General features: G+C 36.5%; 1 protein-coding gene across 1 annotated transcript in view; it reads left to right on the top strand.

Moving 5' to 3' along the window:
* Positions 1–23,420, top strand: part of LOC6052342 — a 106,622-nt gene that overhangs the window by 70,385 nt on the left and 12,817 nt on the right. Inside the window, exon 5 of the mRNA XM_038266757.1 lies at positions 20,314–20,452. Coding sequence (XP_038122685.1) covers positions 20,314–20,452 — 139 coding nt within the window. The remainder of the gene's footprint in view (positions 1–20,313; positions 20,453–23,420) is intronic.

Here is a 23,420-nt window from a genome sequence, read left to right as displayed (position 1 = left end):
CTGTATACTTTAACGTAATTTTGGGTTCCACATTTTTTTGGCTTCTCTCAACTATAATTATTGGAATTTAAAATTTACACTTTCTGAATAAGAAGATTAGAGAAGAATTGGTTTATTTGAAATTGAACATCTAATGTTCAAAACTATTTAGAATTCCCAAATAATTTTCTGATTAGTTTATATAATTTTGCTTCGATATTTTTGAGTGTAAAATTTCCCGGGAGTCTCGAACAAATTTCCCGGGAATAGAGAGGTCCAAAAATGGTCGATTTCCCGGGAATTCCCGCTCGTCACCCTCTAATTCGAATCATCGAATCCGCTCTGTACCTAAAAGAAGCTATAACTTGAAAACGGTCATTTAAAAAAACATTGTAAAATACTTTTCGATTGCGAAATCGATTTTGCTTTGAAAAATATTTTTAATTGTTTTTTTTCTATCCAGGTTTATGATATTGAAAAAAAAAAACATTTTTTAAAAATTAATTTCTTCTAAACCAGATTTTGCACAATCACGCACTATGGCTTAATTGTACACTAAATCGTATCAAAAAATTTCGAAAATTGTTAAATAAATAATTTTGGCATTCAACGTTAAGCCATAAAAAGTTAAATACATAAAGGAAAAAAATGTTTTCCGTTTACATTTTTTTTTACTGAAGAGTCGTAATCCTACAACCTTGCCGAAAACACCAAATCTATCAGAAAATCCCTTCTTAAGATAGAGAATAAAAAAAAAAAAAAACATTAAGAATCACGAAAAATGTTACATTAAATGCTCGGAATTCAGGTAAGAAAATAATTCTCCAATCTTATTGTTTTCCCTCCGCAAGAAAGGTGAAAATCTGGGTCGCGAAAGATTTTCAGATAATGGCATGTCGCTGACAGCTTTTCCATTCACGAGGCTTCCCTCCCCCAAACAAGTCACCGGGAGTGAACTGCTGGGGACTGGGGATGTCGGCGGCACCATTTTCCCCTGTCTTTATGTATATTTCTGGTACAGCTCCCGTATGGTGGAGGGTGTGTGCATGTTTGCAAAATTCAGCGCAAAACCGTCGTCAAAAAAGAGAGAGGAAAAAGCGAGTACAGTCAAACCTCTTTTTACGCGACCTCCTTTTGCGCGAATTTTTTTTTACGCGGTTTTTTTTACGCGAAGAATTCAAAATAACGCGAACTCAATTTACGCGAAAAATTCAAAATAACGCGGTCCGATTTTAAACTGTCGGAAGTCTTAACCATTATGGTCATATCTTCCTGTTCAACGGGGACCACAATTAGGGTTTTTACAATCAGTAGCTTCGGTATACTCTCTGCGATCTGTTAGAATGTACGAGGTCATCCAGGAACTCCCGGATGTCATGACCTGGATATCTACCGGATCAACGGGGGTCTGTATGGCTATATTAACCATCGGTATAGCTTCAGGTAGCTTCAGTGGACCACGATGGACACTCTGCGGCATGTTGGATTGTTTTGGGTCATCCAGGAACTCCCGGAAGTCATGGCCTTGATATCTACCTGATCAACGGGGGTCTGTATGGTTATATCAACCATCGGTGTAGCTTCAGATAGCTTCAGTGGACCACGATGGACACTCTGCGGCATGTTGGATTGTTTTAGGTCATCCAGGAACTCCCGGAAGTCATGGCCAGGATATCTACCTGATCAACGGGGGTATGTATGGCTATATTAACCATCGGTATAGCTTCAGGTAGCTTCAGTGAGCCACGATGGACTCACTGCGATCTGTTAGAATGTACGAGGTCATACAGGAACTCCCGGATGTCATGGCCTGGATATCTACCGGATCAACGGGGGTCTGTATGGCTATATTAACCAACGGTATAGCTTTAGGTAGCTTCAGTGGACCACGATGGGCACTCTGCGGCATGTTGGATTGTGTTGAGACATCCAGGAACTCGTCCTCAAATGCGAATGCTAATTCTAATGGGACATTTATGCGTTGATCAGGAAAATATCCAGCCATGCCTTCTGGGAGATCCTGGATGACCTCGTACATTCTAACAGATCGCAGAGAGTCCATCGTGGCTCACTGAAGCTACCTGAAGCTATACCGATGGTTAATTCACCCATATAGACTCCCGTTGATCAGGTAGATATCCAGGCCATGACTTCCGGGAGTTCCTGGATGACCTCGTACATTCTAACAGATCGCAGAGAGTCCATCGTGGCTCACTGAAGCTACCTGAAGCTATACCGATGGTTAATATAGCCATACATACCCCCGTTGATCAGGTAGATATCCAGGCCATGACTTCCGGGAGTTCCTGGATGACCCAAAACAATCCAACATGCCACAGGATGTCCATCGTGGTCCACTGAATCTACATGAAGCTATACCGATGGTTAATTCACCCATATAGACCCCCGTTGATCCGGTAGATATCCTGGCCATGACTTCCGGGAGTTCTTGGATGACCCAAAGCAATCCAATATGCCACAGAATGTCCATCGTGGTCCACTGAAGCTACCTGAAGCTATACCGATGGTTAATATAGCCATACATACCCCCGTTGATCAGGTAGATATCCAAGCCATGACTTCCGGGAGTTCCTGGATGACCCAAAACAATCCAACATGCCACAGGATGTCCATCGTGGTCCACTGAATCTACATGAAGCTATACCGATGGTTAATTCACCCATATAGACCCCCGTTGATCCGGTAGATATCCTGGCCATGACTTCCGAGAGTTCCTGGATGACCCAAAACAATCCAATATGCCACAGAATGTCCATCGTGGTCCACTGAAGCTACCTGAAGCTATACCGATGGATAATATAGTTATATTGACCCCCGTTGATCAGGTAGATATCCAGGCCATGACTTCCGGGAGTTCCTGGATGACCCAAAACAATCCAACATGCCACAGGATGTCCATCGTGGTCCACTGAATCTACATGAAGCTATACCGATGGTTAATTCACCCATAGAGACCCCCGTTGATCCGGTAGATATCCTGGCCATGACTTCCGAGAGTTCCTGGATGACCCAAAACAATCCAATATGCCACAGAATGTCCATCGTGGTCCACTGAAGCTACCTGAAGCTATACCGATGGATAATATAGTTATATAGACCCCCGTTGATCCGGTAGATATCCTGGCCATGACTTCCGAGAGTTCCTGGATGACCCAAAACAATCCAATATGCCACAGAATGTCCATCGTGGTCCACTGAAGCTACCTGAAGCTATACCGATGGATAATATAGTTATATTGACCCCCGTTGATCAGGTAGATATCCAGGCCATAACTTCCGGGAGTTCTTGGATGACCTAGTACATTCTAACAAATCACAAGGTAACCATCGTAGATCACGGAAGCTACCTGCAATTATTACGATGGTGGATACACTGGTACAGACCCTTGTTGAACAGATAGATGTTCAATTCATTAGTTCCGGAAGTTCTTGCATAACCCAGCACATCCCAACCTGCTGTAGAATATACAGCGCAGGTCACTGAAGCTATTTTGAATAACCTGGAATTACATTATTATTATTAAAAAAATATAATACTTTATAAAACTAAAAAATACTGAAAACTCTTTTTACGCGAAAAATTCAAAATAGCGCGAACTTTTTTTACGCGAGAACCAAAATTCGCGTAAAAAGAGGTTTGACTGTAGTAGTACACAGTGAATCTAAATTTCAATTTCCCGCGAGGAGGCGCCACCACAAAACAGCCCCATTTTTCCGCGCACAGCGCCCCCTAAAAGCGGTTTTATGGGTGCCGAAAATGCTCGCGCGGAAAATGTCGCCTGTCATTGCGGGATGGAAAATTTGGCCAAAGCCGAACTGTTGCTCCGTTTTTTTTTCCTGGTGACGCGTCCTGAAGGATTTGGGCTGGAGGATGGAACGTCGTAATCAGTTGGGGGTTGTTTAAAGATTTGAGATAAAATTATCGCTACACATGGAGTGACACATTATTTAAGCTGAGACAAATGTGGAAAAGGAGCGGATGATTAAGAGAGGAAAATTACCATTGGTAGATTTAAAATCACGCATCCCAACCCCCCCAAAAACATTTTTGATTAAACTAAACTGCATCAACACCATCGCATCGCCGATGGTGTGGCAGTGATAGTGACGACAACGCGCCAGCTGGAAACGGTTTTCCGGAAGGGCAGGAAAAAAAGGGACAGACCCATTGTTCCCCTTGTCATCGTGACAGGGCCCGTCCCGCTCAGACTCAGAGTGACGGCACGGGAAATGATGACGCGGCTATCGCGCATTAGAATCTAAATTCCATTATACCGGTGGTGCAGCAGAAGCCGCAGCCGCAGGAAGAGGTTTCCAATTGAAACCACCGCCAGATTTAATCTGATGAAACCGGAAATGGCCTCCGATGGCGGGGCGCATCAATGCTTGCGGACACGTTGAAACAGTAGCGGTTGATTGAACGCTCTTTTCAGCGAACTGGACTGATGAATCGATATTTTTTTGATGATTTTCTGTTTCGAATCATATTTTGATTTGAAGATACGATCTAAGTTGAGTCATCTGTTTAAATTTACAAATCCTCTGACATGTTTTGTTGTTTTTTAAGACTTATTTCAAATGGTAAATTAAAGTTTGATGCAACATATTGCATTTTCTCATAAAAATATCTGCCTTTTTCACTGAAAAAGGCAATAATCCTACTTTTTTCATAATGTTTTCACAGAAAGCTCGTAGTCACCTTCATTTTAACCAATTGACTCACTATAAAAAAATAACAAATGGCTGAACTGATCCATGCCAAACCGGAATCGGTCCCCCAATTTTTGGATCCGATTTTGGGAACTGATTTTTCTCTGTTTATTGAAATATTAAAAAAACATGATTGGGTCGGATTTTTGATCGATTTGATGTATTGGGCAAAGCTGTTAATATTGATTAGGATTATTCTGAAAAAACATAGGTTAACTCTTTAAAAATACTTAATTTTTAATTCGAATTTTTACCAAATTTTGATTTTCAAATACTGCCGAAAATCTGGTTGCTTAAGCAAACAGGAAATTGGAGGCCTTCTTTACATCACCCAAATAGCGTCAAATTGTTGAGAGACGATAACTTTGCAAATAGGCGTATGATTTTCAATTTAAAAAAAAGAAACTATCGTAAAATGTTCCAATCTTAGGAATAATTGTACATTCAAAATTTACAAATCAACTCTCTCAAGTCTCAAAAACACTTACTTTCATCATGTTGAGTAATTATCTGCGTTTTCTCTAATCGACTTTATTGTATTTTTTTATTTGAAAGAAGCTTTATACATGCATGTCAGAGAAGCCATTTTGCATCATTTTTTTTCATACAAGTCTCCACGGAGAACAAGGAGTTCCAAAAAGAAATGCCATGGTTCTCATTTTCATGAACGCTTGTTCACGATTTTGGGAGCTCTGTTTTCTCCGTGTCCGTACAATTTCTGGCCTGGTCATACAAAATGGTCATGTGAAAATTTGGTTCGGAAAAATTATGCATAAAGACTTTTCTGGTGCACGTTTTTTCCAATTTTACTTTTTATCACTCAAATATAAATTGCTTCAATACGTATTTTTAAAATTTATAAATTTGTGTGACATGTCCGATACCGGAGGTTTTTTAAATAATTATTTTCGGATTTTTTTTTTATATTGTCAAACAAATTTTTCATTATTATTTTTAAGATGCATAACCAAATTTGAAATCGAAAATGACTATACTTTACTAATAACTTGCAAACGGTGCACATTGAAAAATTAATAAATATCATTTGAATTGCAAATTTGTTTTTGAAAATTTTTTTTGAATGTCTTCGATTTTTTTAAATTTTATCCTCAAATCAAAATGTTATCAAAAAATTGCATCTTCGGTGCCAGAATTAGCACCATCCTAATCTCTAGCTCAAAAGATGTCCGAATACAGCTAATCGATCAGAATATTCTCCAGATATTGTTTTCGAAAATTAACATGCCCATTTCGGAAGAACAGATCTAACAAATTGTTTGGAAAAATTAATAATGCAAAATGGGTTCTTTTGACATAGGGAATGTATTCATGAACAAAATTGCATTAAAAAAACGAAATAAAAAAAAGTCGAATACTTCGTGAAATTCTAGAGAATTTCTTTCAGAAACTGTATAATAAGATCTGGGTGCTGAAAAGAGAGAATGCGTTACGTGATTTCCGAATGATCCCCAATACTGCAGTTGTAAACAATAACAAAGCAAGTAGCTATGTGCAAGCTTTAGCGTGACATAGTTTTTATTGCTGTCGAAATTTGATGAATAAAAGCAGCATTAATATTTCCAGGATGTGCATTGTACATTTTCAACACAAATATATTTTCTGAAATCATAAGAAATATGTCTTTTACAAGAATAAGGCTGCAGTGCCGACTATCCAGACGGAATCAAACAATGCTTCTGGATGGAGAAGACCCCAATGATTTCAAAAACAATTAAATTCAAAGTTATCAAAAAAAAAAAAATGATGATCTTGGCTTCGATCTTCTTGAGATTTGTTCATATCTAATCCAGGTCCTCAAATGCCACTGGCTTTCCATTCAAGCAAAAAAAAAAAAAAAACGATTTTGGATGATCGTTAACAATATAGTCATCCTACATATTCGGAACTAAGTTTAGCGAGCTGTCAGTTATGGTTCCTCGAGTTGTAATGCTTTCCGCAAAGTTGATCGTTATTTGACACAATTACAGCTCTAGATTTTTTTATTAGGTCATATAAACGTATGAAACACAATAGCTTATAGGACCTTTTTTTTAAAAAAAAAATCAGGAATTGATTTTAACTTGAAAAACAAAAATCACATTTCACGCAGATTAGGGTCGTCAGAAAACTTAAACAACTCTATATTTTGTCCATGTTTCGGCAAAAACTTAGATTTGTTACAAACACTCACAAAACAACGTTTTTTGAAACAATTCCATTGCTCGAGTTATAATCATTAATAAGAACAGCGCAAAGGTGCTTCAGGTTGTAAACAAAAATTATAAACACAAAACTTTATTTACATACCTAAAATTAATAACTCACACCTAAAAATCATAAAAACTTAAACAAACTTAGAATATAAAAAAAAACTTTACGAAAAAATAAAAAATATTTTCAGTTCGAAAATCTGGTATACCATTAGTTTTGAGAGCCTTGAAACGCTGGTGCAATTATGACAGTTTGAGCTGGTGTGAACACAGTGACAGAACACAAAGTTTACACGAGAGAATGCCGAGCAAAACACTCTTTCTTGTTCTCTCTTTTCCTATCTCTTTCTTGCTTGTGTGGGTAAGTTTGGCGACAGTCATTTGAATGCAGTTATGGGCCAAGTGATTGGAATTTCGGTCGAACTGTTCAAAGAGGTGGTGAGAGTCAAATGACTGTGAGAGTTGTCGTGACTTTCCCCCGATTTATTCCGCGAATTCTGAATATTTCGAATCAAATAATAAGACACGTCTTTTCATGCCAAAGCAAAACACACGACTGGTTTATTTCTCGTTTGCTCACGCACACATTCTCAACTTCTCTCTCGGCTTGCCTGCTCTCTCATTACACTACATACACTCTCTCTATTCTCACTCTCTCTTCTCTGCCACACTCATTCACTACAAGAGTGACTTTGGGTTGCGCTCATTCTTTTGAATGTGTGTGGGCGAGAACAGGGTATAAATGTCAGAAGGACGTAGCAAAAACGAAAGACAAGCTCAGTCTACTGACTCAGTATGTTTTTAGTTTTCCCTATGCAATGATGAGGATACTCAAGACTGTTTAAAAAAATAATGTTTGGAACAAAAGTTGACCACTGCCAAATGAATTTACATTGTTACTTGGTAAAGGTCAAAGTAATGTTGTATTTGAAGTTTTTGAATATTTGCCAGGCATTTTTTGCAGCTGTCGAAATAAATGGAGGAACAAATGATGTAATATGACATCACTGGTCATGTTGAAAATGATTAAAATTTAAGTCAGTTAATAAATTACAAAAATAAATAACCTAGAATTCACGTTCTATAATATAAGAGGTATAAAACATCTTTGTTCTAGCTCAACCCAAGTGTCAAAACAAAATTACATTACATTCCAAGCTTCGAGCAGCCAGTTATTGACGACATGAAATCGATTCATCCCCAAAGCCCCCCCCAGCGATAAACGTCTACTCGTTAAAATCAATTTATTGCAATCGAATCACATTCAAAATTCCAACCCGGCTGCTGGCACTTGTATCGATTGCACCCACTTCAACTTTATTGAGTGTGGTGGCTCCCCCCGTCTTTTCGACAATGACTTCCGTCAAAGTGCGCTTGCGAAACAATTTTTCAATCATAGAAGTGAAGCCACCAGCCTCTACATATCATTTGCACCCCCTCTTTCGAAAATCATAAATTTTATTTCTCCAATTCACCAAACCCCTTCGGGGGCCACTGCTCGCTTTCGATCGTCGTTGTCGATTTGGGGAAGACCCGTTTTTCGGAGGTATAGAATTTCCCGGAATTTCCCATTTTCACGTTCCGGTTGAATTTCTCACTGTCATTTGCTGACAGTAAAAGCATTGCCATGTTTATTCATTCCTTTAGTATTATTATTATCGTTTTTTCGTGCTTCGACATTCCACGCTCCCACGGCCGGTTGTTATGCTTTGCAAGTGTGTATGTTTGTATGTTAAAATAAATCGAACTGTTCTATTCTGGTGGCCCAGAAATGTTAGGGGTGTCCCAATTTCCCCCCGCACATGACACTCCACCACCCACCCTTGGGAAATCCCCACAAGGCATGTCGGGGTCAATTTTTTTTTTCATCAAAGTGTAAATTTCAATTATCACCACCACGTGGTCAAAAACAATGCCAAACACATGTGTACGTGTGTACGTGTGTGTGAGTGAGAGAGGAGTACCTGATGGTGGTGTTAACATCCCCACAAATTTTCCGCCCGTCAAGTTTAGCACACAATTCGGAATTCATGAAACACTCTTTTTTTGTTGTTGTTGGTTTGGCTCGTTCCGTTGACTCCCTGATGACACTTGTGCACTCAGTTACGGAAAAACGTAGAATACTTAAATTTGTAAACAAAATCAACGTTTTATTTAAATGTACGATATTGTCAGTTCAAAACACACAAGATTGCTGAAAGTTTGATAAGAGAAAATGTATTTAAATAGCCTTTAAAAATATTCCAACTGACACTCATTTTTGAAAAAAAAGTCATAAAATTTAGTTTATGTTTCATTTTTTTTAAATCGTCTATTTAATAATGAAGGCTACCACTTACAAAAAAAATGTTTTAAGTCACATTAATGTCTGCTTTTTAATTTTAAAAGAGTATCCCAGAATTTTTTTCAAACTTGTGAAAATATAAACTGATAAAAAAAAATTAGCGCAAATTCTGTAATTTTTCGTTACCTACCTACAAAAAACAGGAAATTTACTAAAAAAATCAGTTTTTTACCATATGGATATCAATTGATCGGGATTTTTTCATAAATTTCGAAAGTGATAACACATATTTGTGAAAATATTCAAAGTTTTTAACGTATTTTCAGAAAAATACTCAAAACTTCAGTTTTTTCTATATGGGTATTAAATGATCGGGATTTTTTTCATACATTTCGAAAGTTATAACTAGGGTTAGTGAAATTTCACGATTTCGCGGACAACGTGAAATCCACGAAATTTGGCCGTAAAATTTCATGTTTGTGTGAAAATGTATCGATTTTTCTCAAAATAATTTATCAAAGTAAAAAAGGAATAAAAATAATCTTATGTACTACTGTAGAATTAATCGATTGAATATCCTGGTTTAATGATTAATATAGGGTGAGTGATTTTGGACGATTACGTGGACGGCGTAAACTTCGTGAAATTTCAATTTTCTCATTTTTTTTTTAATTACAACTTAATAAATATTCCATCCAAAAAGATTATTTCATTAAATTTTATTAGTTTTCAATTAAACAGCTTGAATATATATATATGTCAAGTTGATATAAACCATTTGAAGATGTGTTCAGATTTTTTAGTTTTTTTTTTTAGAAACTTACTAAATTTAGTAATATTTTCATTCGCTGTATTAAAAACATTACTGCTATTTTATTTGCAAGGTATACTTTTGAAAGAAAAAAAATATCAAGCTTTGTTTTATTCATGATAAAATGAAATATTTTTTTTTGTCTTTGGAATCACATTTTAAAAATATGTCAATTTTTTATGAGCCTGTTTAGTTTTAACGATATTTGTTTATTTGAGTGGATGATTCCCGTGAAAGTTAAAAAATACTATTTTTTTGTTTCCTTTTTTCATTTAGAATAATAGTTTTGATTTTATTAAAAATAATATTATTTTTGTAAATTGATTTCAAATTAAGTTTTTGAAAAGTGAGCTAAAACCCCTAAAAAAAATGTTAAATGTTTTAAATGTCGCAGAAAATTCAATTAATTTTTCTCATTTTGACTGGACAAGATTGTTAAATCTTGCTTTGATATTAAATTCAATAAGTGAAATGATATAACAGAAGTAAATTAACGAAAACATTTTATCTTTATTAGTCGAATAATGAAAGAGCAGTTCAGTAAATGAGAATACGCGTGCCCTACATTTTGCTTTAAAATTTTTATAGAGAACCAGAAGGATTATTTTGTTTTAATATTAGGAGATTTTTTTTGTGTCGCATTCAAATTTAGTGTTTTTTTTTAGTCTTTTGAAGAATAATATATAATGAAGCATGAAAAGCAGTTTCTGTGATTTAAACATAGGATTTCGAGCGTAGAAAATCACTAAGCCTAGTTATAACACACATCTTTTGAAAGTAATCAACGAAAAACGAAGTAATCAAAATTTTCTCAAAACCACGTATTTTTGAAAAAATACCAAAAATTCAATTTTTTCATACAATTAGTATTAAATGATCGTTTTTTCATAGATTTCTTGAGTAATAACACACATTTTTGAAAACACTCAAAATTTCACAAAGGTACGTACTTTCAAAAAAAAAAGTACAAAAAAAATTCAGTGTTTTACTAACAAATTCCAATTATATGATACCCATATTATGAAAACTGAAACCTTGAGATTTTTTTTCAAAAGCACATAGTTTTGTGCAAATCTTGAGTATTTAAAAAAACATCTTTCGAAATGTATGAAAAATTTCCAATCATTTTATACCCATTTTGTGACATTAGTATTTTTTCAAAAAGACGTAGTTTTGTAAAAATTTTGAGCATTTCACATAAAAATTTTGAGCATTTCACATGCTTACTATCGATATTTATGAAAAATCCCGATCATTTGATACTCATATTGCAAAAAACTTAAATTTTGATTATTTTTTTCAAAAATACGTAGGTTTATGAAAATTTTGAGCATTTTCACAAATACATGGCATCACTTTCGAAATGTCTGAAAAACTCCCGACCATGTGAAATGTGTAGTATTTTTCTGAAAATACGTCGTTTTTTGAATTTTATTTTCAAAAATGTCTGCTATAGGGTAGGGTAGTCATCAATGAGACACTTTTGGTTTTCAACTTTCAAAGATTTTGCTCATTTTTTCATCAGCATATTTTAATGAGCTTTTTGTTGCATTTTCTTTCTTTTAATGTGTTCTAACATTGACCAAAATATGAGATCGATCCGACATCTACAGCCAGAGTTATTCAACTGTCTCATTGTAGACGCACTTGGCAGGAACAATGAGATAGCTGGGGAACAATGAGACACACTACGAAAATCAAGATTTTTCTATTAAAACATCATGTTTTGTATTGTTCCATTGCAGGTGACTTGCCTTGAACATTTTAGAACAATTTTGCCAACATGAAACTTTAATTAACAAAAGTTTTACTAAAAAGTATTTAAATTTTGTAAAATTCGTATATTTATACCAAATAACTTTGTATTTTTGGTTAAATGAAGTTAAAACTCTATAAATAGGCCAAAAATCACTTTTCATTCATGTTTTGAAAGATTTCCATAGATTTTGAAAAGTTTAATGAAGAAAAATCAAAGTGTCTCATTGTTACCCATGAGCTGCAATGAGTGGGGAACAATGAGACAGTCCTGTATACTGGGTATATTCTAAATTTTGGCCAAACCTAATGAAAGGACATTGTAGCCCAACTTAATCCCTATGGAACGTCGAAAGAAATTTGAAGAAATATTAGTTTTGGTGTAAATGGCAGCCTACGAGCGAAAAAGTAATTTTTGTCCATAATTTACTTTTACACCCCAGAATCAAACATTTATGAATAACTTAACTCAAGGGAGCGTCCATAACCAAAGCCACTATAATGGCAGACGTGTATCCAGTAGACACACCTTTCCCCCAAATATGAGCCTGATTGGTTGAAACTACGACTTGTGAGAGCCATTTTATCATTGTTCCCCGTGTCTCATTGATTACTCAGTTGAACATCACTGAACCCAAACATTCGAATAATGTAGTAGAAATCAATGAAAATTCCCGGTTAGAAGAAGAACAATCTGATTTGATGATTTAGGGTTTTTTGTTAGTTTTTTCTACACTAAATATGAACAGAAAGGTTTAAAAAAGTTTCAATGAGACATCATTTTCACATTGCAGAAAGTTTAATGCAATGTGTTTTAAAATGAATTTTTGTTTGACTTGAGTGCACTTTGCAATTTCAACTCCCCTCCCCGAATCGGTTGGCAGTTTTATTATTCGCACAATATTTGTGGCAACATGAAAAATGCCACCCCCTCCCTCGAGCCGCACCCCAATTTGACAGGGAAAAAGCAATTCAAAACTCTTGCCATCCAATCAAACGAAATTTGTTGCCAACGCTCTTTTCGGGGCTTGCATTCCCAACACATATCTCGTTTGTTTTTCGCGTGTATTTTATTGTTGTTGTTGTTTTTCGTTTTTTTTGTTCATACCAACTACTCACACACACACTGCAAATCCCACTTCCTGAACTACACGAAACACTCGCGAAGCAAACATCACACGGTGGATCGGGAAAATAAAATAAAAGCTCACTTTGAAACAGATTGAACTTTTATTTCTTCACACGTGTATTTCGCTGTTATTATTTTATTTGCGAAAGCCCGAGCGTTCTCGTCACACACGTGTCCTTTCACGTGCTGCGGCTTCACGTGCATTTTTTATGACCTTTATTGTTTGAGTTGCGGGGTGAAAAAGTGAGAAAAATCCATCATTTTGCCATATATTTCTCATCGAATCGACTGTAATGGATGGGGTGAAATGGACCAAGGTTGAACGAAAAATTGGAGATTGAAATATTATCTGTCTGACAGTTTAAAGTATTCAAATCAATGAAGAGTACGCGCACAGAAAACTCCTCTTCAATCTAAATCACGAGTGAGCCACGATTGCATTGCACTCGCTGTTTCAAGAGAGCACGAGAGAAGAGAGTTTACAATCGAGCACTTCCATTCGAGCAGTTTTTGCTTTTTTTCTACAATGTATTTCTTATAGGGACGTGGCGTTACATCGTGCTGCCATCTGGTTTTTTAAGTGCAAGAGTGGAAAAGTGCTGAGTCATCGTCTAAAAATAGACGACGTCCTATTTCGCCCAGCAAAATGAAGTCGATAAAGTAGTCGGTTTCGATGAGAAAAAGTGGAAAACGTGGTCTAAAAATAGCGACGCCATCCCCCTATGGAGCGAACTGTCGAAAACTGCTCGACTGCGGGTGCTCCATTAAGATCAACCGAAGTTGATAACAAAAATAATAATACTAATGGAGCACCCGATTCGAGTGGTAAAAATGACAGTTCTCCCATAAGGAATACATTGAAGAAAAAAGCAAAAACTGCTCGAATGGAAATGCTCCATTGTGGCTAGATAAATGACAGGTCAAGTTTGTAAACAAGTTATATGAAATTCGGTTCAGCGAGTTCACGCATTCACTGTTGATCGAATCATAGGAATCGTTGACAAGAAATCAGATCAGCCAGCGATTGGTTGCTCACTACTCATCAAATCCTTCATATTGACGTGATCGTGCTATCTTGTCACACTTCCTTTTTTGACATTCCGAGAAAAAACGGGTTTTGATGTTTGATCTTGAGTAAACAAAAAATAGAGTACGCAGTGTAAACAATAACAAACACGTTTTGTTTGGCTGACCGTTATGTGCATTGGGCCTAATTTTGGTTGAAGTCCCGACTTATAATTACAAATGTTACGATAGTCGGGCATGTACCTACGTGTGTGATTTTATACCCTGAATATGTAGCCCATCAGTATGGGAAACCTACTTGACCGAAATGTCAAGGTCATAAATGCGTTTATCCTTACAGCGTTTCATCGGTCTGATGGCCGAGTGGGCTAAGGCGCCAGTCCTCACTGTTAGTGCTGGGTTTGAATCTCGTCGGTTGCAACTTTTTTTTTGTTTTTGCAAAAAAATGTACATGCAGTGTGTAATATTAAGTGTTTATTTTGACGAAGGTGATGTGCATGCTTTTGCATGCGATTTTACCATCGGATTTTTTGCTGTGCAACGAATAAAACGTTTTCTCTGATTCGCTTCTAGGTTTTGAATTTCCCGTTTCCTCTAGAACTATCAAATCAAGCCATCATCAAATTTCGTGAAAATTTTATGGGACTCAGCAATAATCTTTAATTTTTAGAATTTTATAAACCGTTATTATTATTAGCACATCCTCCAAATGGGGCAAGACGAACAAACCGTTGGGGCAAAAGGAACAGTGCATGAAAAAAAAGTTTATTTGCTAACAATTGTTATAAAATATATGAAACATTTTAAACATTTCTTTTGTTTTAGAAGAGATAATAATATCTTACTATTAATTTGAACGCTTTTTCGAAATACTAACATTATTTAGAAGATATATGATACATTTTCATAATATCGTTATATTTTGTGTAGGAAATTTTTGAAAACATTTTTTTATAAGTTTTGATGCAATTTTATGAATTTGTTACCTACCACGCTGTGTTGTTGCAGCAAATCGCTTTTTTTCATACAAAAAATGCCCACCAAAACAAGGGTTTTTAAAATCTCCTAACATAAATTACCAAATGATAAACCAAACATTAAAATGGGTGCAAGTCTTTGACTCTACTTATCTATGCAAAAAATCACATAGATATAAATAACACAAAAACAAAATTTCAGCCTTATTGCGTGCTTTCCAAATGTTATTAGAAAACAAAAGTTTCGAAAAAAAACTTCATTCAACCTTATGTCCCGTGGCGTTTATGTCGTTTTGGCGGTTATGGTGGTAATAGATTCAACTAATTACATTGCTAGCAACAATTCTTCATACTGTAAATATCAAAAATGTAAAAAATAGGGCTGTACGAGCGATTGTTCCTCTTGCCCCATATGGTCGCCTTGTCCCACCTTCCATTATTTTACGAGCTAAACATTTACTGATATATGCCCATATAAAACCAAATGCTTTCACTAAGTTTTATACTTATCCACTATTTTTACAACCACATCTGAATTTCCACCAAAATATGATTTTTTTTCAGTTTCAGGATAAAAAGAACAAAATATAAAAATTTCTGGGATTTCAAAATTCCAGCTTTTGGGGAACACTTATGTTTAATTTGACTTTTACTAGAAGTTATTCCTATTTCTTTAACAAACTTCTCACAAAAAATATTTTCTTAGTCTATTCTCGTCTAACGAGAATGCCCTGTTACTCACGCAATTTCTATTATTGGTCGAGTCTTTTTTTTCAGCGCACTTGTGTGACTGCCAAATGCTGTCAGTTCTTATCATTTGTACACAACTTTAAGGTAAAAAGTAATATTTCCATAGAAAGTCTCATGGAATCACTGGCTCACTCTTACACGCACTGCTGGTGGTGTTGGTTATAGGCTTTTGTTCTTTATTTGCGCGCTTCTCTCACGTTTCTCGTCAGCCTTTGACGAGAATAGGTAAAAAGTCAAGTGATTAACACTCAAACGCTCGGGTAGTCATTTGATCCCTATTTTTTTTCTTAGAAATCCCATAACATTTGATAGAATTGACCAATTTGGATGCTTTCGGTTGCAAAAGATCCAGATTTGTCTATATTTTAAACTGCCAGATGGGGGACAAATGTGGTCCATTTTTACCGGAGATATTCCGGATTCTGTTGGGTACCTTGGCCCTCCTATATGGTATTTGGCCAATATAATAAAAACTTTTCAACAGAAAAATTTCGGAAATGATGCAAAACTACAAGGCATCATCCTAATACATCATCCTGCAAAAATAATTGACATGGTTAAGTCCTACAGGGCAGCAGAGCCGGTTCCAGTTGGGCAACAATTGACATCAGCTCAGTGAACCGTTTCCGGATAGAACCTGTTCCGGTGCCCGAAGGTCTTCAGCATGTCATGTATCTATGCAGGATGATGTTTTAGTGATTCCTTGTTTTGCATCATTTCAATTTTGTGTTGAAAGTTTTATTATATTGGCCAAATATAGGAGGGCCGGGTACAACAGAATCCGGAATATCTCCGGTAAAAATGGACCACATTTGTCCTCCGTCTGACAGTAGAAAATATAGACAAATCTGGATCTTTTGCACCCGGAAGCATCCAAATTGGTCAATTCTATCAAAAGTTATGAGATTTTTAAGAAAAAAAATAGGGGTCAAATAACTACCCGAGCGTTTGAGTGTTAAGGGCGTTTGTTTTTTTGATCGCGCTTGCTAACTAATTCCATGTTTCGGGATTATTCTTCACGAGAAAAGCGAAAACATGTGCATGAGAATGTAGTGCTTGTAGTTGGAAGCATTTTTTTTTTATCTAAAGCGCTGTTAAAACGTTGGCGCAAGTGAAAAGATGATTATGGCGACGTTATTCAAGCGGTTGAGCCGTCATCTTGTGTGTGCAAAATAGATTTTTTTTTATCAAAAGTGCATTAATTATTTATATGGAGCGGCCGTGGCTGACTGGTTACGGTGTTCGCTTAGTAAGCGAATGGTCCTGGGTTCGATTCCCATCTGCTCCCAACGAGAAAGTATAGGAAATATAAATCTTGAAACTCTGAACATGTACGAAAAATCAAAGCCGCTCGAGTCGGGGTTCGATCCCCCGTCCTTTGGATTGGTCAGCAAAAATGCTAACCACTAGGCCATCGCGACTTGGTGAGCTATGACTGGAATTAGGAATACTGTTACCACCATCAACTATATACGCGCTGGGTCCTTGTCCATTTGACAAGGGTTCGGAAGTTCTAAATAACGTTTGAACCCGATTGGTGCAAACGTTCTTCGGGGCGGGGCTTGTCGACAAAGCTGAAGTACCTCGCGCTCGGCTAGCCAGCGTAGAAATGGGTCACCGAAGCTCGGCAGAGCTAACACCTTCCAAATGCCTATGCGAGTTATTTGCATGTATAGAATGAGAGCTAAAAATACATGGAAACAACTCAATTTGTAAGAAGCGACCGCGTGGTCCCGTTTGGTTGGTTGCACACACACACAAAGTGCATTAATTATTTATATTTTCCCTAATGTCATGAGTATTCAAGAGAAAATTCTAGCTAGCATTCTGCATGAAAACCATGCATTTTACCCAACATTCCATAAACATATAAAAAATCAGCAGTGCTAAGACTGAACAATAGCGGTTCGCTGGCGCCATTTCTCACATTTTGGCCCTCCACCACTACCAGCGCATGGTGCTATTATGGCAGTGCGCCCAGCCAGCAGCAATTTGTGCGAATGTGAGCTTTGAAGTCGGTTCGGGACCTGGACCGAGCACGTCCACGGGAAGGAGGTTTAGGTTGGTGGTGGGATTGAATTTCAAATAAATTTCGAATAAAACTTTTTTTTGCTCGTTGTTTCGTTGTTTTTCTCTCATCTGCTATTTTTTCGCGCAAGCGAATCGCTGTACGGTGATAAAAACAACAATTCGCAACAATGCACTTCAATGAGAATGTGTATGTGTGTGTGTGGATCGTGCATTTTTTTTGCGCCCGAATGTTTTTCGATAATAAAAGTGCATTGCGAATGTGTGTGTGTGCGAGGGGCACGAAGAAAACATGAATCTGCAGTTTAACCAACAATATAATCTGGTTTGTGTTATCGTCGCTATAAAATGCAAGTGTCGGTGTGTGACTCTGTCGGTGTGTGCACGTGACATTTGTTTCGGTCAACAACAACTGATGCGTAATCTGCTGCTGTGTGTTTCATTTCAGCTGGCACACTGGCGATTAGAAGTTTTCGAAATTGGCAGGGCCAGCCAGCACTGGCCCTTTCGCTTGACTAATTTTATTTGACTTTATTTGAATTTGCCGGGAATTGAAAATCAACTACTGGATCACTGAGCTGTGGATTGAATTTATTTGCGCGTGGGTACACCAGAGATTGGAAGTTTTTCCGGATGGAAATAAAAGTTTGCGTTCAATGCTTTCGTGGACAAGGAAATTTCTAGCGATTAGGATAAAAAACTGGAGTTTTTTTTAATTGTCCAATAAACCAAATTTTTAGTTTTTGATTTTTGGGAGTTTTGTGGGCTCACGAAAGATACCCCTGACTCAAGGCGGTTTCAAAAACACCCAAAAAGCAAAAACTGAAAATTTGGTTTATTGGACTGGACCTTTAACAATAAAACTCCAGAAATAATCTTTTATGTCAAAATTGTTACTGAGCAATTCCAGCTCAAATTATTTCAAATACCTTTTCAGTCGACCTTCTTCGATATCCATGAAACTTTGTAAACATGTAATTCTAGACTCATATAATCCATTTTAGAGTATTTGGAGCTAGTACGAAAAACGAAGTTGACTTTAGGCATTTGGAGCTAGTAACACTCGAGAATACCAGTAGAGAAGGATGTAAGTGGAAAAAGTTCGTTTAATTTAAATATTGCTGTATCTCCAAGCCGTTACATTGTACCCATCAAAAAGAAGTCAAAGCAAAACTTGTTTAATATTTGACGAGCTTTGTGAAAAAAAATAGGTCAAAAGTTAAGAAACTTTATGAACTATAAGCTTACTGAACAATTCTCTACGAAATCGGCCGAGTTCGAACATTTTTATTTTTTGATTTGGCTCGAACTGTGTGGAGGCCTTCCATATGACCCTCTTGAAAGAAGCCATTTTGTATCATTGGTTCACTCGTACAAGTCTCCATACAATTTTGGCAGCTGTTTATGCAAAAATGGAACGTAATTATTCGAAAATCTGTAACTTTTGAAGGAATTTTTTGACCGATTTGGTGTCTTCAGCAAAGTTGTAGATATTGATGAGAACTTTTCAGAGAAAAAAAGGCACACGGAAAAAATATTTTCCGATTTGCGTATGTTTTAATTTTTGAGTTTTTAATATGTTTGACAAATATGTTGCCGACAAAAGAGGAAGAGCGTGACGTACTTTATGGATGAAGCCAAACGCGTTTTAATTTTTGACATTGGAGCACGCAATGTAAACAATAACACCCACTTTTTATTTGTCTGACCATTCTGTGCTTTATTTCAAAGTTTGTTTTAATTTGGTTGACGGAGTCCCAAACTATAATTAAAAATGTATACAATAGTCGGGCGTGTACGTGTGGCAATTGCGTTCCGACTAAAATTCCATTGGCAAGTTGCCGCACTAGCAGCAATTTTCAGACTGTGTCAGCACGATCAGAGCAAAACTTGTCTCATTTAAAGAATGACAACAATGCAAGGAGTTTTTCATGTGTTTATTCATTGACTTTTGAAATGAAGACCTGCAGGGAAATGTTTCAATATATTATTCACCTTAAAAAAAGTAGACGTCATTGTTCAATTTTTCATGCATTTCCGGTTTCCTGCACTATTTCAACAATCCCGAGCTCTGTTTAATAAGGGGTTCTCCTTATAATGAGGGAGAGGCAAATAGCCGACGAAATTGTATAGAAATCAGCTTCCAACTGGGCATTGAGGGCTCCTATAGCATCGGTCTGGCTGACCAGCCGGTTGAATCACAGCATAATGAGGCAAGTTCATTAGGGGGGGGGGAAATCAATACTTTCGTAATAAGGCTAATGGCGGCAACCCGGACCTCCGATGGACCAACTCAACTCTATGAAATTGCAATGTTTGAGTGCTAGCTGGGTGTGTTTGCTTATTGGAATGCAAATATTGGTTGGGAGGAATCGATTTTTCCCCCAAAGGTCACTCGCCGACTGGAATGGAAAAACGATGTTTATTCTGTCTTATCGATGGGTATCGCAAATGGCGGAGGAAATTACTCGCGCAGTGCAAACAGACGATGAAACTGTAATGAGTGATGGAGAAGCGTTTTTTTTTTTTTTTGTTCAAGAAAAGGGCTGCAGTTTGTGGTGGGAATGGGTTCTAATTAGAAACAGAACAGTAATAGCACTAATGCTTTAATTTTTCTCTTCTTTTTTTTCCAGGTGAAGTGCATCGCCCGGATATTCGACGTGTACGAACGGACGGCATTGCAGGTCGCCGACGAGAACTACCCCCAGGTGCGGGTACTGTCCAAGAGCGACAACGGCGTCCACTACTCCTTCATGAGCGACAAGGACGAAGGTAAGCGATGCTTTGCGCTATTGGTTTCGAATCTTTCTTACTTGTTATACTACTCTCTAATGAACGAAAAGGTTTTTTTTTTAATTTCTTAAAATGATGTCGATAGGATCAAAGTGAGGTATTAGAGGATACATGATTGATGCGCGTCATGTTCATCAGAAATGACTTTTTTCTAAACAAATAATTTGTTTTCATAAAATAACATACTTTTTTTTAATTCAAAATTTGAAATCCAAATCTTCTTTGCTGAATGTTGTTTAAAGAATCCGTTCCCGAGGTTAATCCAAGGAAATCATGCTTTCAATTTTTAGTTTCTCCGATAGTGCTCTTACCTAAACCTTAAAATATTGTTGTCAATCAGATCAGAAAATTTCCCATGAATTTGTCTAAACAGCATGAAGATTGGAAATGTACTTACTGAAATTCAACAAAAATTAAATGAAACCGGGATAAATTGAGCATTTTTTCGCAAAAGAATCTGATTTTTAACTTGGTTGAACCGTTGCCCATCGATTCATTAGGTATTTTACATCATTGGTTTCTCCATGCAAGTCTCATACAAATATGGGGCTGTCCATAGCGAAGTGTTATACGAATATTTGAAAATCTGTATCTTGAAAAGAAATTTTCTGAACGGTGTCTTTGGCAAGGTTAAAGGCTATGATTCGGATTATTCGGAAAAAAATATATTTTGTTTAAGTGAACAAAAAGCGCCACATTTGAGCTATAGGATATGACGGAAGTTTTGTTTTTCTCCATGTTTTGTATTTTTGAAAAATATTGATTTTTTGCATGAAAATCCAGAAAAAAACATTTTGATTGAATATTGAAATGATTGATTGATTGAAATATGAATCAAAAATTAATTTTGTGATTTTTGGCAAAATGGACCGTTTTCAAGTGAGATAAAGTTTCAGAAGATTTGTATTTTTGCCTTCCTCACTGAGGTAAGGCTTTAATCCTGCTCGAAAAATGAACTTTTGAAAAACAGCTCGTAGACCTATATTCATGTATACCTATCGACTCAGAATCGAAAACTGAACAAATGTCTGTGTGTGTGTGTATGTGTGTGCGTATTCCCCTTGGTGCTCAAAATTCTTGCCAAGTTTTCTCGGCACTGGCTGATTCGATTTGAGTCAAATAAGTTGCATTCGATCCGGTTTGGTGCCCCATACTGCACTATTGAATTGTTTGAAAATCCGATAAGTAGTTCAAAAGTTAAGTATAAAAAATTGTCAGAGTTGCGAATCGGATCCTACATAAATGCATGTAAACTATGTCCAGACCCATCACCCGACGCATTGTTGGTTAGGTTATCAAAAGACCTTTCCTACGAGTCCAAAACATGGAAGTTCCTGCAACCCTGTCTCAAGTTATGACCACTTAAGTGATATTTATGTACTTTCTTGATGCCGGAACTCACCTAAATGTATGTAAACTATGTCCGGATCCATTATCCAACCCATCGTTGGATAGGTCATCAAAAGACCTTTTCAATGAGTCCAATACATTGAAGATCTGGCAACCCTGTCTCGAGTTATAACCACTTAAGTGATATTTATGTACATTTTTGAAGCCGGATCTCACTTAAATGTTGGATAGGTTATCAAAAGACCTTTCCAATGAGTCCAAAACATTGAAGATCTGGCAACCCTGTCGCAAGTTACTACCACTTAAGTGATATTTATGTACTTTTTTGATGCCGGATCTCACTTAAATGTATGTAAACTATGTCCGGATCCATTATCCAACCCATCGTTGGATAGGTCATCAAAAGACCTTTTCAATGAGTCCAATACATTGAAGATCTGGCAACCCTGTCTCAAGTTATTACCACTTAAGTGATATTTATGTACTTTTTTGATGCGGGATCTCACTTAAATGTATGTAAACTATGTCCGGATCCATCATTCAACCCATCGTTAGATAGGTCATCAAAAGACCTTTCCAATGAGTCCATTACATTGAAGATCTGGCAACGCTGAGTCTCAAGTTATGACCGCTTAAGTGACATTTGTGTATTTCTTTATTGAGAAACAAGCCTTAACTGACAAACTTCGTTCTGCCTTTTTCGATTGTTGACGTTTTGACTTTTTGCTTATTCAGCCTCCTGTGATCAAAACTTGATTTTAACCTTTCCCATACAATCTGCAAATTTTCCGGAATCGGTTCCAGAGTGGCCAAAGTTGTAACTTTTTGGCGTAAGAACCTTCCTTGGACTCATGAACTTACCATACGAACCCAACGCAACAAAGAGCACCTCGATCGGACGTTCCGTGTTGAATTGATTCGCGTTCGAAGATAGATAGAATTTGTGTCCAAATGTTGGTAAAAAGTGAGGAAGGCAACAACTACATAGGTGGATTAAGTTATTTTTTTTAAAATGGTAACAAACAATTGCAATTTTGGTTTTAAAGTGGCCCAATAATTCGATTTAATCATCTTATGCCCTTTTGAATTGTTAGTTTTGATTTAAAATTTCTTGCTGATTTTTTTTGACTGGAGAGATAAGAAAATTTCACTAAATCCCGGGCAGGTGGGAAAAACAGGGAGAATACCATTTCAATAACAAATCGGCAAGTATCCAAAATCCTGTTATTGAATTTTCTTATGGAATTGATCCCTGCATAATAGTTTGATAACAAGTTATGTTATCATAACAAAGTTTGTTACTAAATCTTTTTATCCCGTCGATTTAGTAATAACAAATTGTGTTATCAAAACAAAGCTTCCCGGATGAACGAGGATGATTTAGTGAACATAAAGAAACATCAAATTACTTTATGGGAAATAATAACGATTTGTCAAATTGTTGGTTTGAAAATATGGCGGTGATGTTTTCACAAATAGTTAGTATTTGCAAAATTGTTAATTTAAATTTGAAATGGTGCTAGAATTTGATCATATTCTTGAACATAAATTTATTATTTGTCAGATTCTCTTAATTTTTTTTCGAAAAGAATAAGTT

This window comes from Culex quinquefasciatus, chromosome 1 (genome assembly GCF_015732765.1).
Source record: "Culex quinquefasciatus strain JHB chromosome 1, VPISU_Cqui_1.0_pri_paternal, whole genome shotgun sequence".
NCBI classification, from domain to species: Eukaryota; Metazoa; Arthropoda; class Insecta; order Diptera; family Culicidae; genus Culex; species Culex quinquefasciatus.
This window is presented reverse-complemented; position numbering and strand designations above follow the sequence as displayed.